The 16,797-nt window shown below is 44.2% G+C and overlaps 1 protein-coding gene across 19 annotated transcripts in view; it reads left to right on the top strand.

Moving 5' to 3' along the window:
• LOC121161895 (focal adhesion kinase 1-like) overlaps positions 1–16,797 on the top strand; it is a 206,462-nt gene that overhangs the window by 78,494 nt on the left and 111,171 nt on the right. For 10 of the 19 annotated variants that reach the window (XM_040988560.1, XM_040988563.1, XM_040988546.1 and 7 more), the window contains one exon: positions 7,415–7,581. The exons of the other annotated variants lie outside the window; for them this stretch is intronic. In XM_040988560.1, the coding sequence (XP_040844494.1) occupies positions 7,415–7,581 (167 nt within the window). The remainder of the gene's footprint in view (positions 1–7,414; positions 7,582–16,797) is intronic. 19 annotated transcript variants of the gene reach the window in all.

Here is a 16,797-nt window from a genome sequence, read left to right as displayed (position 1 = left end):
CGGTGTGTTCTAGGCAAGGAACTTAGCCGCTAGGCCACACCACTGAGCCCACCAACTGCTTTTTTATCATCAGGTTTCAGAAACCTTTCACAAGATGGCAAAGAACTGTTAGCGTATAAATGAGCTTGTTGTATGGGTTTATTGAATTTTAGGTCCTTCCAGCAAGAGCCTTGGCAGGACCAGACCATGCGATTGCATAGACCCTGCACAGCCCTCTTATGGCCCATCTTTGCTACAAGGAGTCCTTCTGAAATGACCAAGATTAGGCCAGGCCACGCAGTATTAAATAAGAGGGATCCTCTGGAAGTTCCAGGTTCGCCAGACAAATTTCTTCCCCAAGAGAAAGAATGACATTGGTACCAAACTTTTCATCAGCATTGCTAGGTGGATGAAAACTTAGACACAACTTCAAAAGGGCTCCAAGAAATAGCTGGTGTGTTATAAATGATTGGTTAGGAACATGTTGAGTGAAAGTGTAGTGAAATAGTGTAGGGAGTGTGTGCCATGGGGCTCGGCAGGGCGAGCGTGTGCGGAAAGCAGCGCCCAGCTCACGCCTGTGCCTGTATGCAGCCATCATTGCACCTCTCTTAGAAGCATGCTCTGAGTGCCATCGTGCAGCTCGTGACCTTGCTGATGCCCAGCTGTCAGGCAGTGTTCCCGGTCCTGTTCTAGACAAACGTTTCACTCTTGCTCTGCTTTCTTGAGCATGTCCACATGTTTCTCTGATTTTCCTTTCCCTAACATGTAAGTTTCACCTTTGTGTCTTTACACTTAGTGCTTTAAAAGAACTACAGAATGTTTTAGTCCAAGAGCTGGCCCTTGTTTTAATTGTTTGGATCCCTTGGAATCGCCTTTCACTCCTCTCTTGCTGACTCCTGCAGTGTTTCTGCATTACCTTCAGTCCAGTGCCTGTCCTTTATGCAGGCACCACGTGGTTTCCTCTCCCTCGGTCTGTTCATAGCCTGGCAGCCAGAACCCATCACTGCCATTTATTCCCTGCGCCGTCACCCTCAGGGTGTTATGCTAGTCACCCATTTCTGCTCCGCCTCGCAGAATAGCCATCTCTCCTGGTAGCTGGACAGTTCTCGGGGTACAAGCTGTGGCCTCTCCTGGCCCGCTCTGTCAGCTCTGTACCACACTGCCTCTTGTGTCCTCCCCGCCTGGTCATGTTCTCCTTCTGCCCACCATCTCTCTTTCCCTTCACCCTGTGTTTCTTTCAGATTCTTTGTACTTCCTGATTCTGCATTGTTTCTTAGTTGGTTTACTCGTTTACTTATTTTTTTCTTTATGAGGTGAGCGTTGACAGAGAGAACTTTCAATTTAGTAATACTGTCATCAGCATCTTCATTGCCTTCTGGGCAAACATTATCTGCTTAGTAAATAGTTTTCATTGACTACATGACATTATAGATTAAATAGAGTGTTTGTAACTAAAGTATGAATCAGGAAAAATGCTTTTGGAAGCTTTACTATACTAATAACTACAGTATTGAACTGATGATAGTCAATATGACTGCCAAAGCCAGACCTCCATTTATTCATGTTTCTTTAAGATCTTTATTCCTACTTATTGGAAAATTTACAAGGAAGCCTGGACCAGCTAGTTTTATGGCCAAGAACCAGACCGTCTAAGCACCGTGCAGTGCTGTTAAAAATGAGTTACAGTTCTTCATATTCAAACACCTGATAATTTTACTACCAACCATTTTGATTTTTTTCTAAATGTGTAGTACATTGTTTCAGTATTCCGCTGGGGGCTTATTGGCAATTGAATCTGTAATTTTTTTTATTTTGTTTTTGATAGTGTTTACACAGTTGAGAAAGATGCATGCCCATGTGAACCACTGATTAGGGTGGAACGGGTCAAGAAATAAGGAAAAGTGGATGAGACCGTTGTTTGCAAATTTCTTTTTCTTCCTGTATCTGGAGGAAGGGAAGAAGCCATGTCCAGTGCCCTAACCACATTAGTACCTGTGGATGGGGATGGCCACCCGATGTCATTCCAAAGTCCCCCAATAGGGAACATGTTCTGAGAGTACTGCTTTAGTGTTTCAATAGTTCTGAGGTGCTGTTGATTTCATTGCTCCAAGAATGAAGTCCTTTCAAGGTGCATTGGCTGGCAGTCCACCTTAGAGGCTCCGTCTGCCCAGTTACTTGCTGTCAACATTTGGCTGACAGAGTTGTCCGGTTCATTCTGTCCTGCATCCTCTGCTGTGGTACTAGACCACATCTGCAGGTCTCAGTGAACAGGTTGTCGTGTCTCCCATGGGCATGTGGGCGTTCTGTCCCCTGCACAGTCTTCAGCAGCGGAGAAGGCCCGGTTCTGACACACGCACCTCACGATCAGACCGCAGATTGTACTGTTTTCCCATGCTTTTGTGGTTCTGACTGATCTCATTCACAGTAGAGGATGAAGGACAGCCACTAACGTTATGTGTCACCATGTGGCAAGGCTGCTCGGGGTGTAGTTTACCAGCATGCCTGGCTCTGCGGTGCTCGTGCACGTCGCTGTGGCCACTGCTCGGAGGCGTGTGCAGCAGTGCTGTGCTCCGTGTGCACCCGCCTTTCCCCATAAGTGAGGAAGTCACGGTGTGTCTGTGCTGAAACGACTGTCTATAAAAAGTGTGCTTACTATGAATGTCTGCTCTAGTAACTTATTCTGGAAAATCAGCTATTTTCAGAGAGATTCTGATTGTAGACAAATGGATAGAGCTTTCAGAGTAGTTAGGTTGTCAGGGGGCTTTCAATGCAAGGATGAGAAATTTAGCTCAGTTGCATTTAGTGTCACATTAAACCTACCTCCTGTTATTTCCCGAAAGACACTTTTCTAAATGTACGTGTTCCTCAAATAGCATATTTGTATGTTTGCATTAAGCTTATTACTCCTTTATTGCACACACACACCCAGGCCCCATCAGCTTGTTCTTTTAAATGCCTTGGAGGCCAGGGCTGCGCCTCAAGCATTGCCTGCTGCCTGCCAGCATCGGCTTTGGCTGGAGCTGGGACCCAAAGCTGGAGACTCAGCCCAGACACTGACCTACGGCAGTGGGCCTCAATTGCTAGGCTCAGTTCCTACTCCAACTTTTCATTTTTGATCAACCTTTGAAGCACTCTTCTGTACATATACCTATGTATGTGTTATATGGAAATGCTAATCTGTTATACATGCATTCCTCAGTAAATGTTTAGCTGTTGCAGTAACTTGCTAAATTATCCAGAACCAGATAGCTTGATTCTCAGAACAGACTCAAGTTTCTGGTTATATGCACCTAGTGTCCCACATTGAAGTTCTGTGTGTTCGTATTGTTTGCTACTCTCCAAAGAAACTTACAAGATACCAGAGAGTGAGAAATAAGATAGAATGGAACGTGGAAGCAAGATGGGAGAGCAAAAAATGAAATCGATGCAATGTGCTTTTTGTTTATTGCTTTGAATAGGTAGGTGAGAGTGCAGGTTCGTACCTGGTTTAGTTGTAGGCTACTGAGATGTGGCAATGCTTTGTTATCCAGAAGCTGAGTTGAATTCATTCTGGGTCTCTTCAGAAAGCTTGATTAAATGAAGTGGACCAAGATTTCACCTGTTCCATAAAACCCCAAGACTAAGAACAAGCTTTCCCCTCGTAAATGCCACGGTTCTGGGCAATGCCTTCTGATTGAGACTGGTGTGCAGCAAGAGGCACCTGTTCTGTTAGTTGGAGTGATGAAGGCAGGTGCCTGAAGAAGGCATATGAATAGTGACTAATGGAGGCAAGAGTCCCACGTTGTCTTACCCTCAGCATCTAGGTCTGGAGGATCATAGAGCGCTCTGAGATGTGATTGGATGCATGCAGGACGCTCTGGGCAGGTGATGGCACTAGCAGTGGAAGAGGGTGCCCTGAAGGGGTCTCACAGGGGTCAGCCTGTGCTTTTAGGCAAGGTAGCTCGTGTCACTGTGCACCGAGTGTGGAGCTTACGCAGCGCAGTGCTGGCTGCTGTTGATGGGAGCGAGGCAAGGCGACTTGAGTGGAATTTCAGTGAGGCGCAGGCTCCTGTTCATTGTAGTGAGAGTGTTTGTGTGCCGGCCAGAAGTTGCACAAGTGACTTGTAAGAGTGCTTCTAGAAGATGCTGTTGCTAGTAGGTAGATCTTTTAGCCAGAGCATGTTAAGTGGAGATTGGTGTCTGGTTGTGCCTTAGCTTGCGTGGAGAGCCCTTGGCTGCAGCTTGTGTGGGGCACAACCTGTTATTGTCTTGTTCCCTGACCCCATCAGGGAATCTAGGCTTTAAGTGAGGAAGACAGAAAACCTTCCTTTTCCATGTGGAGCCTCATCTTCGTGAAGGTGGTCCTTTGCCAGGCTTGCTCAGTGAACACAATTTTTTAAGGTTTGTTTTTTATGGGAAAAGCAAATTTACAAGAGATGTTGCATCTGCTGGTTCTCTCCCTAAATGGCTGCAATGGCCAGAGCTAAACTGATCCCAAACCAGGGGCCAGGAGCTTCTTCCAGGTATCCAATGAAGGTGCAGGCTTTGAGCCATCCTCCACTGCCTTCCTAGGCCGCAATAGGGAGGGAGCTGGATGGAAAATGGAGCAGCCAGGATACAAAGCAGTGCCCTCATGGAGACTGGTACTTACCAATGGAGGATTAGCTGGTTGAGCCATGGCACTGGCCCCTCTGAACATGTATCTGCTTCCTCCTCATGTCCCTTCTTTGATACATTCTCTTGTGCCTGGTGTTGATGGAGTTGTTTGCAAGAGAGCCGTAGTAGAAGCACCACTGCATCTACTCCGTGCTCCTGAAGGGCCGTCAGGTGACGCCAGGCACTGCTGGGAGCAGCACCCTGAGCGCACACACGTGGGGCCTCTGACGGGGCTGCTAGCAGGGCTAGGATTTAACTTTGGAGAGGCCCAGGAGCTTCTTGATTGTGCCATTAAGAGCATCATGTTTTAACAGAAAAACCTGGTGGGTGCAGAACGTGTACAATATGTATTAGCTTACAAATCCTAACTTTAATGAATTGTTCCTCTTAAAAACTAGTGAAGATTTGAAGAAACGAAACTAAAAACAAAAAACATCAAAATCCATGAGATATGGTGTCTGCTGGTCTTCTTCCTCCCTGCTGATCTTTGTTGGTGAGATATATCTCCTGTAGGCAACGAATAGATGAGTTTTGTGTTTATAATCCAGTATATCACATTTGATTGATGAGTTTAAGCCATTTATATTCAGAGTTAATATGATTGGGTGTAATTATTTCCTGTCATTTAGTAATGGGTTGCTCATTGATTTAGTCTTCTGTTATTTTACTGGGATGTTCTTCACATTTGCCTTTGGTTTTGGCAGATGCTATTCCTTTTTTCTGTGAAGAGAACATCTTTAAGCATCCTTTGTGGGGCAGATTTGGAAGAGGCATATTCTTCTAACTTTTCTTTACTGTGGAAGATTTTATTTCATTTTCAAAGACAAAGGAAAGTTTTGCCGGGTACGTTATCTGGCCTGGCGATTTTTTGCTTCTAGAATCTGGAATTTGTCTCTCCATTCTCTCCTGGCCTGTAGAGTTTCCTTTGAGAGATCTCCTGTGAGTTTAACTGACATTCCTTTATATGTCAGTTGATTATTTTCATGTGCACATTTAAGGATCTTTTCCTTATGTTCGATTGAAGAAAGCTTGATTATTGTGTGTCATGGTGAAGATCAATTTTGGTCAAGTCTGTTGGGAGTTCTGTGCTCCTCCTGGATGTTGTTTCCCAATTCTTTCTTTAGATTAGGGAAATTTTCTTTTGTTATGTCACTAAATACATCTTTAATTCCGGTTTCTCTTTCTGCACCTTCTGGGACTCCACCTCTTATGTTTGACCCCTATAAAGTGTCTCTTAATTCTTGAATTTTTTTTTAGCTTGACCCAGCTCTGCTTCCAGCTTTTTGATTGTTTCCCTCTGGTGACAGGAAATATCTTCCCATTCTGGGATTCTTCCTTCCTCCTTCATTCTGTTACTGAGGCTTCACACTGAATGATTAATCTGCTCTATTGTGTCCTTCATTTCCAGTCATTTGACTCGATTTTGTTTCAGTGTTGCTATTTTCTGTGTGACATATTCCTTAAATTCTTGCCTATGCTTCTCATTGATAAGAAACTTTATAACAAGTGTTTTGGAACACTTTTTTTTTTCTCATTGAAGTCTTCACTGACTCATAGATCATACAGTAGCACCATTTTCAAGAAGGTTCTTGATTTTTTTTTTCTTTCTTCAGCAACACATTAGTCATTCAGTAGCATGTTATTTAGCTTCATGGCATTATAAGTTTCTATTTTTTCTCCCTGTTGATTTTGTTTTGTGTCTTTTTACATGGGGGGTTTATAGGGACTGTGTAGTGGAGCCTGACGTGTCCAGATGTGAGGACATGGTGCGGTGTGCATCTCTACTTCCGGATCGAGGATGGACCCCATTGAAGCTGGTGGATATGTCTTGACAATGGGATGTTGGATTCTGCCATTGTCATACCTGCAGTGATGGACTTAATGGCTGTTTATGAGGAACTATGCTGTTGGCAGGGCTTGGGAGTTAGGGGAGAGGGTAGGGGAAATCCCAGGACCTAATGAACTGTATCATAAAGTGATAATAATAATAATTAAAAGAAGAAGAAATGTTCTATAAAAAACTAGAAATTTTCTTTCATAGACTTTTTATATCAGTATCATTTAAAATAAAACTGCAAGATTGAGAAGATGGCAGTTGTTACTTGTGAATGCCCAGGGCAGCGGCTGGATGGTTCCATCATTCCCCCGCGAGCTGTCTACAGGCGGGGTCCCGTTACAAGCCTGTTCTCATGCAGCCGTCATGTCAAGGCTGTAACAGGAGAAGAGGAGCTTCAAAACAGGCCTACCTTGAGGGCCTCATTGGAAATGTTCTTACTTCTCTGAACTTGGAGAGCATGTAGTAGATACATCAGATTTTTATTCCACATGTTCGTCTAGAGAGAACACAGAGTAAAGGACTTTCCATGTACTTTCAATGTCTGAGTTTATGTTTTCTAAAGAAATAACAGTGTGATAACATGGTCGCGGCTTCATCTCCTTGGTTCCGAGTGTGACCTTCCACCCTCTTGGGCCTGGTCTTCAGAAAGATGTAGCTGAAGGGGAGCTGGTTTGCTGTGACAGCTTTAGGAGTTGATGCAGTAGTGGAGTTGGACAATGTGTGTTTAAGCTTATGTGCCTTGTTTATTATAAAGAATTGGGAAGAACAGCTTTAGGGTGAGGGGGAACTCCCTTGAATCATAAAATCTCAAAGTCAAGTAAATAATTTACTCCGCTACATATTCTTACCAAGGATCTCTGACAGCTAGGTGAAGGAAATGAACTAGCATTGTATTCGTTTTCAGCATGCGGTGTTTCTTTTTCTCGGGTTTATAACAGTCATTTCTGTGGGCGTGTTTTTTAGGGCATCATACAGAAGATAGTGGACAGTCACAAAGTGAAGCACGTGGCCTGCTATGGATTCCGCCTGAGTCACCTGCGCTCCGAGGAGGCTCACTGGCTGCACGCCGACATGGGCGTCTCCAGCGTGAGGGAGAAGTATGAGCTGGCCCACCCGCCGGAGGAGTGGAAGTAAGATGTGCTGTCTTATGGTTGTGGTAAACACACGTGTGTGCTGTTCCACGCTGCTTGCTCTGCAGCCTCTGTGATTCTGTCTTTGAGCCACCTGAGGTCGTTATGCTGCGATGGTCTTTTCTTAATAATTTTTTGTCTACGAAGTCCTGCTTTGTCTCAGTTTCTATTGTAAACTGAACCCAGTTCCTTCCCTTTTTACCCTTTTGATCCATTGCTTCTTTCTGTCATTTAGTTCATGTGCCCTGAGCAAACCACACTTCATTACCTTTTTGATGGGCTGTGTGGCTTGCTTCACTGTGCCCAGTAACCTGCAGGTCACCTAAACAAGGTGCTTGTGTGTTTGATAATCATATACAACATCAAAGTTGCAGTGTGATCGCTCAGTTCTCAGTATTGGAGTAGTGGATGAATGAGTGACGCTGAAATTCTTCCCAAGTGAAGCACAAGGATGCTCTATAATTGTCTTCCTTGTTTTCCCTCAGTAACTTTTTGTATTATTAAGTAGATCAAGATATTATTCGATAATTGTGCATTGAAAATACTGAACTTCAAAAGAAGCATAGCTCATAAAAACTGGTTTCTTCACAGGGTTCTCTTTTTTCATAGATTATATATACCACAAACTTATAAAGGTGGTTGTAAGTGGAAGAATTCATTCTTAGTAACAGTAACCTTCAGTCCGAGATCTGTACTTGTAAAAGAGCGAACATGTTTAGGTGGATAACCCCCTTTTCCATCTTTTTGCCACCACCCCTTTTTGTTTTTTGAGGAACAGAGTACATGCTTGCTCACTTCCCAAATGCCCACCCACAGTGACCGGGGCCAGAGCCTGACCATCCCTCCTGTTTCCCGGTCCTGCGTTAGCTGGGAGCTGCAACGTGTGCAAGGAACGTGGCTGTGTAACTGGCGTCCTAACCAATGGGCTCAGTGCCTGCCCCAAATGTATCTTAAGTTGAATACAATCTATGTTTCATAATTCAGCAAAAAGTATAGTTGTGTTTCCAAATTTTTATAGTTGCTGGAATAGAGCTAACAAAATAGTTTTTGAGAATGCAATTAAATCTTTTTTTATCGGTGGCTGAAAAAATTTAATCACTTTTTAGTTAAGCAAACAAAAGTTTAAATATTTGGAAAATCTGAAAGTTATGTAAAAATAATTGTAAGTATTTGTACCAGACATAGTTACATAGTCACGTCAGAAGGAGACATCATCTTAGTGCTCAGAGACATGCTCATTGAATCCCAGTCGCTGAGTGTATGTAGGAACCTGTCTTGTTCCAAGTAAAATGCAATAGGTGTCACTTTGTTTAGTGGAACCTGAATCCTGAAACGCAAGAAAGCTGTAGGTTAGCTGGAACTTTGCACAGGCTAACGATGTGCTGCCGCAGCTCGGGACAGTGTGATTGCCATGTCACTGTGAGTGGCTGTACTGTGTCAGCCTGTAAACCGCTTCTGGGAGGCCTGGGTGTGTAATTCATTTAACCCACACCAGACCCTAGGAGAGTGGATTGCTATGCCGGTTTTATAGATGAAAACAGATTTTTACCTCTCCATAGAAATGAGAGGGTAGCTAGGCTTTTCAGAAAAACGAAATCTTGGGTGAACATTTGGCTTGGAGAGGAAGTGGAAAAACCAGGAAGGAGCAGGAGGGCATTGCAAAGCCTTTGGGGGAGGGGGGCTGGGACATGGCACAGCGGGTCAGCTGCCTCCTGCTAGCATCTCATTGTGTGTGTTAGTTTGCATCCCATTGGCTCCGCTTCTGATCTGGTTCCATGCTAATGGCCTGGGAAGAGGAGCAGATGACTCAAGTGTTTGAGCACCTGCAACCCATGAGGGAAGGACCTGACCTGGCACAGGCTGTTGTAACTCTGACTTTCACAATAACTCTCTCATTTTTTAAGGATTTTTAATTTATTTTGGAAAGGCAGATATGAAGAAAAGGAGAGGCAGAGTGGAACAACTTCACCGCTGATTCATTACCCAAGTGGCCAAAATGGCCAGACCTGCAGCAGTCCGAAACCAGGAGCTTCTTCTGGGTCTCCCACACGGGTGCAGAGTCCCAAGGCTTTGGGTCATGGGATTAGAAACGGCACCCATATGGGATCCCGGTGCATTCAAGGCAAGGACTTTAGCCACTAGGCTGCTGTACTTGGCCCTAAAATAACTCTTAAAAAAAAAAAAAAAAACAGAAAACAGGGCAGCCTGGTTGGATAGTATAGCAGTTAAATCCCTCGCCTTGAACGCCTTGAACACTGTGGGATCCCATATGGGTGCTGGTTCTAATCCTGGTTGTCCCACTTCCCATCCAGCTCCCTGCCTGTGGCCAGGGAGTGCAGTCAAGGATGGCCCAAAGCTTTGGGGCCCTGTACCCGCATGGGAGACCTGGAAGAGCTCCTGGCTTCAGATTGGCTCAGCTCCAGTCATTGTGGCCACTTGGGGAGTGAATCATCGGATGGAAGATCTTCCTCTCTGTATCTCTGCCTTTCCAATAAAAATAAAAATAAAAATAAATAAATCTTTAACAAACAAAAACCAAAAAACGAAAGTATTATGTACATCCAAATAGGTGATCTAGACTAATTTTTCAGCAGGTCTAATCTGCTTTTCAGATAAAACAGAAACATCAAAAAGTTGGATGAAAGCAACCGCAGTTTTTTACTTAGCACGACTGTGTAATCTCTGTAATTTATAGACACATCAGAGGTAGCCTTCATAGTGGTGCCCCTCGTAGTGCTTACTCTCTGAGTGTACTGTTTTTGTCTGTTAGGTCATTTCACCTCCTTTAGCATATAATTAACTAGGAACAGACATGGCTGAAATCTTAATAACCCGGAAGGTGGGTCTGAGACACTTACCCAGAATGTAAGCTGGAGAGGGGACAGGTGCAGACCATGGCAGCAGGCTTATGTGGTGTGAAGGATGATGTCATTCTATTTCTAATAGAAAAAGTCTGGAAAATAAGAATGCAAAAGAATGGGAAAGAAGAAATAACTTCTAGGGTCAGTGTCTGGAAACATGAGTCCTCCAGTGCAGGCCGAATGAAAAGTCCAAGAGCCAGGCTTTGCCAGGTTGCAGCAAATAATGAACTGGACACAGTGTGAAAAACAACCAAGGAAAAATTTCTAAAAGATCACTTTTTCAAATTTTATGTTAAACGGGTATGTAAACAATTTTTTTAAAAGATTTTAATTTTGTTTGTTTCTATTAGAAAGCAAGATTTACAGAGAGGAGGAAAGGCATAGAGAAAGATCTTCTGTCTGCTAGCTCACTCCCCAACAGGTCACATTGCCTAGAACTGAGCAGATCCAAAGCCAGGAGGAGCCAGCTGCTTCCTCTGCGTCTTCCACATGGGCGCAGGGTCCCAAGACTTTGGGTCATCATCCTCTATTGCTTTCCCAGGACACAGACAGGGAGCTGGATGGGAAATGGAGCAGCCAGAACATGAACAGGTGCCTATATGGGATCCTGATGCATGCAAGGCAGGGATTTAGCCAGTTGCCTGGTCCATGAACAGATGTTTAACAGCAATTACAAATGCCAGGAAGATAGTGCGGTAATGTATGCAAACTAGAAGATTCCTGCAGCCTGTTGTTCTCAGGCAAGTTAAATCAGTGCAAGTACAGGCAGGGTGGAGACACTTACCTTCTCTGACAGAAGCATCTCAGCAAGTCCTGCCTGGGCGAGCGCTTGTGGAGCCAGGAGAACAAATGGTAGATATAGGTGTATGTTGGCTGTGTAAAACGAATATTAAGGATTGATTTTCAATCTGAAACCATCTCACAAAGATATAGGAGTCGAAGGGAGGCAAAGACTGGTATTTCCCTGCTAGAATTTGTGAAAACTTTTAGAAAACATTATGAACTGACACCGATATGTGATGCTGCCCTTTGGAGGTGTAGGATTAGCCACTTGAACCATTATGTTGGACCTGAACTTTTGCAGTATAACGTTTGACCAAAGTCCTAACCCAGATTTGCAAATATACCAGTTTATCACTGAAATATATATTTTAGGCCAACCACAATGGCCTGATTGGCTAATTCTCTACCACTCAGTGCCAAGATCCCTTAAGGGGTGCTGGTTCATGTCCAGGCTCCTCCACTTCCTATTCAGCAACCTGCTTGTAGCCTGGGAAAGTAGCAGAGGACGGACCAAGTGGTTGGGACCCTGCACCCTCATGGGAGATCCTGAAGTTCATGGCTCCTGGTCTCGGATTGGCTCAGCTCTGATTTTTGCGGCCTTTGGACAGTGAACTAACGGATGATAGATCTTTTACTCTATAAATCTGCCTTTTCAATAAGAAAAAAGAAATCCTTAAATATGTACTTTAAACTGATTAATATTTCACCTCAATTAAAATTCCAGATAGTATACGGCATGATATTATTTTTATAAAGTAAAAGATAAAACGAAAGAAAACATGAATGTTACTGTCACCATGTATGTTAGGAGAAACCCAGGGAACTGGGAGGCCAGGTGCCCCCACTGAGCCCAGCAGCCCACCAGAGTCCTGTGTGGGACTGGCGGGGTCGCAGTGGTTTAATGAGCACTAGCGCTCTCTTGGCCCATGCTCAAGGGCAGGCCATGTTTCCTTGCTTCTGTGCTACTAGGAAGGTCCACAATGCATGCCGTACCTAGTTTATAATACAGCCAATGATAACGCAGTCTGAGAGGCTTCTGTCATTTTTCAAAAGGATTCACTGAGCTCATTTGAAAGGCAGAGTGACACAGAGAGGGAGAGGCAGGCAAGGCAGTATTCTGTGTACTCCTTCACGGCCCAAATGGCTGCAGCAGCTAACGTGAAGCTCGGACCCTAGAGCTCAGCTGTGTCTCCGACGTTGGATCGTAGGCATCCAAGTACTTGTTCTATCTTGTGCCACTCTTCTAGGCATATTGACAGGAAGTCAGGTTGGAAACACAGCAGCTGGGGCCCAGATCAGCACTCCTGGGATGCTGGTGCTGCATGTAGCAGCTTAATCCACTCCCCCACGACGCCTGACCCTTGTATCAGTCTGATCAATAGGATGTTGCATGTACTTAAATTTCAGACAGTTAATGTGCTCTGTATGCTCTGGTATGTTGGCATCTGCCTCGGCTAATGAGATACAACTGATCTTTTGGAGGCTTTAAGGCTTTGAGGACGAGGTCTGAGAGATGGCCCTCTCTGTCCCTCGAGAAAGCTTTATTCTTTTTCTCAGATTGAGAGAAAAGCAAAACTGTGTTGCCTTCAGGAGATGGTTTGCTTTGTACTTGCAGGCAGGACTCTTTACCACTGTTTGAAACTCCTCACTGGAGCGAGATGGCTTTCCATCCATAGACCATTACCAGAGAAAACACCATCTTTTATAGAAAAGGCAGGCATCATTTTTTACAGAGGACAAAAGAATGAATAATCATGCTTGAGGACTGCTTAGATTGTATTCTGATACGCTAGTGTGTCTTGGGATGACATTCCATATGCATGGGTTTTTTTTTTTTTATATACTTCTTACCGTTATCATTTTATGATATAGTTCCATGGGCCTTGGGATTTCCCTTACCCGCTCCCCAAGGTCCCTTCTTCCCATGCTGAAGTCCCCTATATTATTACTATAGTTCTTCATAAACTGTCATATGTCAATCATTGCAGGCATGGACAGTGGAAGAGTCCAGCATAGTAAACAGTGTCATTGGGAGTCCGTCTTTGTCAGGAAGTAGAGATGCATGCTGCATTGTATCCTCACATCTGGATATGATAGTCTCCATTACACAGTTATTATACATCCCCTTAAATGAAAAGCCACAATACAAAATCGACAACAGGAAGGAAAATAGAAATTAAAAATGCCTTGAAGTTAAATAACAAGCTACTGAATGACTGATGTGTCACTGAAGAAATGAAAAAGAAAATAATCTTGAAGAAAATGATGCTGCTGTACGATCTATGAGTCGGTGCAGAATTTAATGAGAAAGGAAGTGTTTTGAAGAGATGAAACTAAATTTAAAAAAAAGTAACGATCCATGAGCTATAGTTTCTGCTGGTCTTTGTTAATTCCCAATTTATTCTCCAGATTAGGGATATTTTGTTTTATTATTTCATTAAATACATTTTTCAACACAGCTTCTCTCCCTGCACCTTCTGGGACTCCCATAACTTTTACATTTGGGGCCCAGCGTGTGGCTTTGCGGCTAAAGTACTTGCCTTGAACGCGCTGGGCCCCAAATGTGAAAGTTATGGGAGTCCCAGATATACAGAGGAGGAGGAGAGACAGAGAGCAAGATCCTCCGTCCGATGATTCACTCCCCAAGTGAGCGCAATGGCCAATGCTAAGTCCCATATGGGTGCCAGTTCTAATCCCAGCAGCTCCATTTCCCATCCAGCTCCCTGCCTGTGGCCTGGGAAAGCAGTCGAGGACGGCCCAAAGCCTTGGGACCCTGCACCTGAGTGGGATACCCGGAAGAAGTTCCTGGATCCTGGCTTCAGATCAGCATAGCATCGGCCGTTGCGCTCACTTGGGGAGTGAATCATCGGATGGAGGATCTTGCTCTCTGTCTCTCCTCCTCCTCTGTATATCTGACTTTCCAATAAATAAGTCTTAAAAAAAAAAAAAAAACAAGCTTTTACATTTGGCCTTTTAATAGTATCTCTTAATTCTTGAACTCTTTTTTTTTTTTTTTTAGCTTGAGCCAGCTCTGCTTCCAGCTTTTTGTTTGTTTCTTTCTGGTGACAGAATATATCTTCTAAGTTTTAGATTCATTCTTCTGCCTCCTTCATTCTATTTTGGAGACTCTCCACTGTACTTTTAATTTGCTCCACTGTATTCTTTTCTGATACATCTGCTTTCATTTGATTCATTTCCTGTTTGACATATTTTTTAAAATTTTTTGAACTTCTGTATTGCATGCTTCTTGTTAATAAGAAGCTTTCTAACAAGTGTTTTGAATTCTGTACCCCCCCCATTTTCTCGATGTCTTCCTCAGTGAACGTTGAGGTTGGTGAAGGGTTTTTCTCGTTTGCAGGGGAGTGTTCAGTAATATTCATTGTGCTTTTGTCTCCTCTTTTATCCTTGGTGATTTTATTTCTGGTTATCAGATTCTTCTACTTGGGGCAGGTTTCTAAGCTCTGTCATTCTCTGATCTACAATTCAATTTTACTTATTGTGGTTGGCACACAGGTCTTTGTTTGCAGTCACTTTTGCCACTCCCTCCAGCAAGTTCCAGGTCTGGTTTCTTTGTTAGACTTCCACCAATGTCTCTTTAACCCCAGCTCCTGGCTCACCACTCTCTACCTCTGGTGATGTTGTGCTGAGGCTGTACTATTGTCTGTAAAACCTTCCTCCCACTTCCGTTTGGAGCAAGTGTCAGGATTAGGTGACACCAGGTGTCCTATACAAATAGATTGTTGGTGGTGCTGCTCTTGCTGGAGCTTGTTGGGCGTTAGGTCTGAGGGCCACATGGATCTATTTTGATCTGTACGATGCCATAGTCGGTGTTATTTTCCCTGTGGAACCAGTGCAATGCACTGAGCTCAGTGTGTTCGCTCCCATCTCAGTGCATGTGCAGGTTACTGTTGTCCCTGCAGTTTTAGAGCCTTTGTCACACTGTACAGATGGCACCTGTTTTGCTGTTGTGTTATACTAGAGTTCTTAATCTGCTGGCCATCAGGTTTGAGTGCTGTGCAGGCCTATCTTGGGTGGAACCTGTAGGATGCCACATTGGTAGAATTCACTGAACCAGAAATGAGTTCACTTCCAGCTCAGTGTACGTGCAGTCCTGTCCCATAGGTTTTGCCCCCCTATACAAAATGGCTCCTGATTGGGCTCAAGGGGGTGGACTGCACAGTGAAATCTCCTGTTCACCCACTGCCTGACTGGTACCTGCTGCTGTGTCTCTGCTCCTGGTCAAATCAAACAGACCAACAGGACAACAGTTCTTTGTCTGAGTTCACCTCCTGAACTCCCAGTAAATATCCCTTCCTACCTTGTTGCTGGTAGAGTTCCAACTGCCGGTGCAGTTCAGATCGCTGTTCGTTGAATGCCACTGGTGTATCAGTCACTGCAACACCACACCATTGTATCTGCTGCTTTCCTGTGTCTGTTAGTCTCCAGGTGCCCCTGTGCTATCTTTCTGTCCTTTCCTATTTTCTGGAATATTCCCTCTCTGCTTCACACCGGCTAATGTTTCTCTGTTTAAACATGTCCTTACCCTATTCTGCCATCTTGATTTTCATCATATGCGTGTTTTTAAAAAATTTAGTCTTGGGCCCAGCATGTTGGCTCAGTGGCTAAATCCTTACCTCACATGCACCAGGATCCCATATGGTCACCTGTTTGTGTCCCAGCTGCTCCACTTGCCATCTAGCTCCCTGCTTGTGGCCTGGTAATGCAGTAGAGGACAGCCCAAGGCCTTGGGACTCTGCACCTGCTTGGCAGACCATGAAGAAAATCCTGGCTCCTGGTTTCACATCAGCTCAGTTCTGGCTGTTATGGCTACTTGAAGAGTGAAGCAGAGGACCAAAGATCTTTCTCTCTGACTCTCCTCTCTAAATCTGCCTTTCCAATACAAATAAATAAACAAGCATAAGAAGCTAAAATGATTGACATTCAGTTAAAATCACAGAAAAATTTCAGGTTTTACAATATTGTTTTTGTTATTATTTACTTCATTTTTAGTTTTACTTGTTTATGATCATACAATTGTACAATATAGATTACTGAGAAAACAAGAAATGCTTTTGAGAGGCAAGAGCCGGGCAGAGAGAGAATCTTTTATGTATTGGTTCACTGCCTAAATGGGTACCCTGGCCAGGGCTGGGCCAAGCTGAAGCCAGGATGCTAGAATAGATGGATGGTGGGGCTCAGCGCAGAGATACTTGGGCCTTGTCCTGCTGCCTTTGCCGGCACATCAACAGGAAGCAGGATGGGAAGTGGAGTAGCGCAGTCTTGAACTGTTGCTCCAGTATGAGAGGGCAACGTTCTAACGGTGACTTCATGCCAGCCCAAACTGAAATTCAAAAAGCCTGGAATAACGAAGAGGTGCTGTTATTTCCTTCCATCATAGATGAGAACCAAATGAGTCGATCAGCTGAGAAGCTGTTGGTTGAACATCTGGGCTGCCCTGACTGCGAGGTCCCAGCAGGCTCTGACCACTTAGCTTCTGCTCTTGTCTGTCAGAGCTAGCTCATTCTTCAGAACGACACAGTTAAGTGGGAGGGTGCCTTTCATTGGCTCTGCT

The sequence above is a fragment of the Ochotona curzoniae genome, unplaced genomic scaffold, assembly GCF_017591425.1.
Source record: "Ochotona curzoniae isolate NIBS_2020 unplaced genomic scaffold, NIBS_Ocur_1.0 contig_4917, whole genome shotgun sequence".
Classification (NCBI taxonomy): domain Eukaryota; kingdom Metazoa; phylum Chordata; class Mammalia; order Lagomorpha; family Ochotonidae; genus Ochotona; species Ochotona curzoniae.
This window is presented reverse-complemented; position numbering and strand designations above follow the sequence as displayed.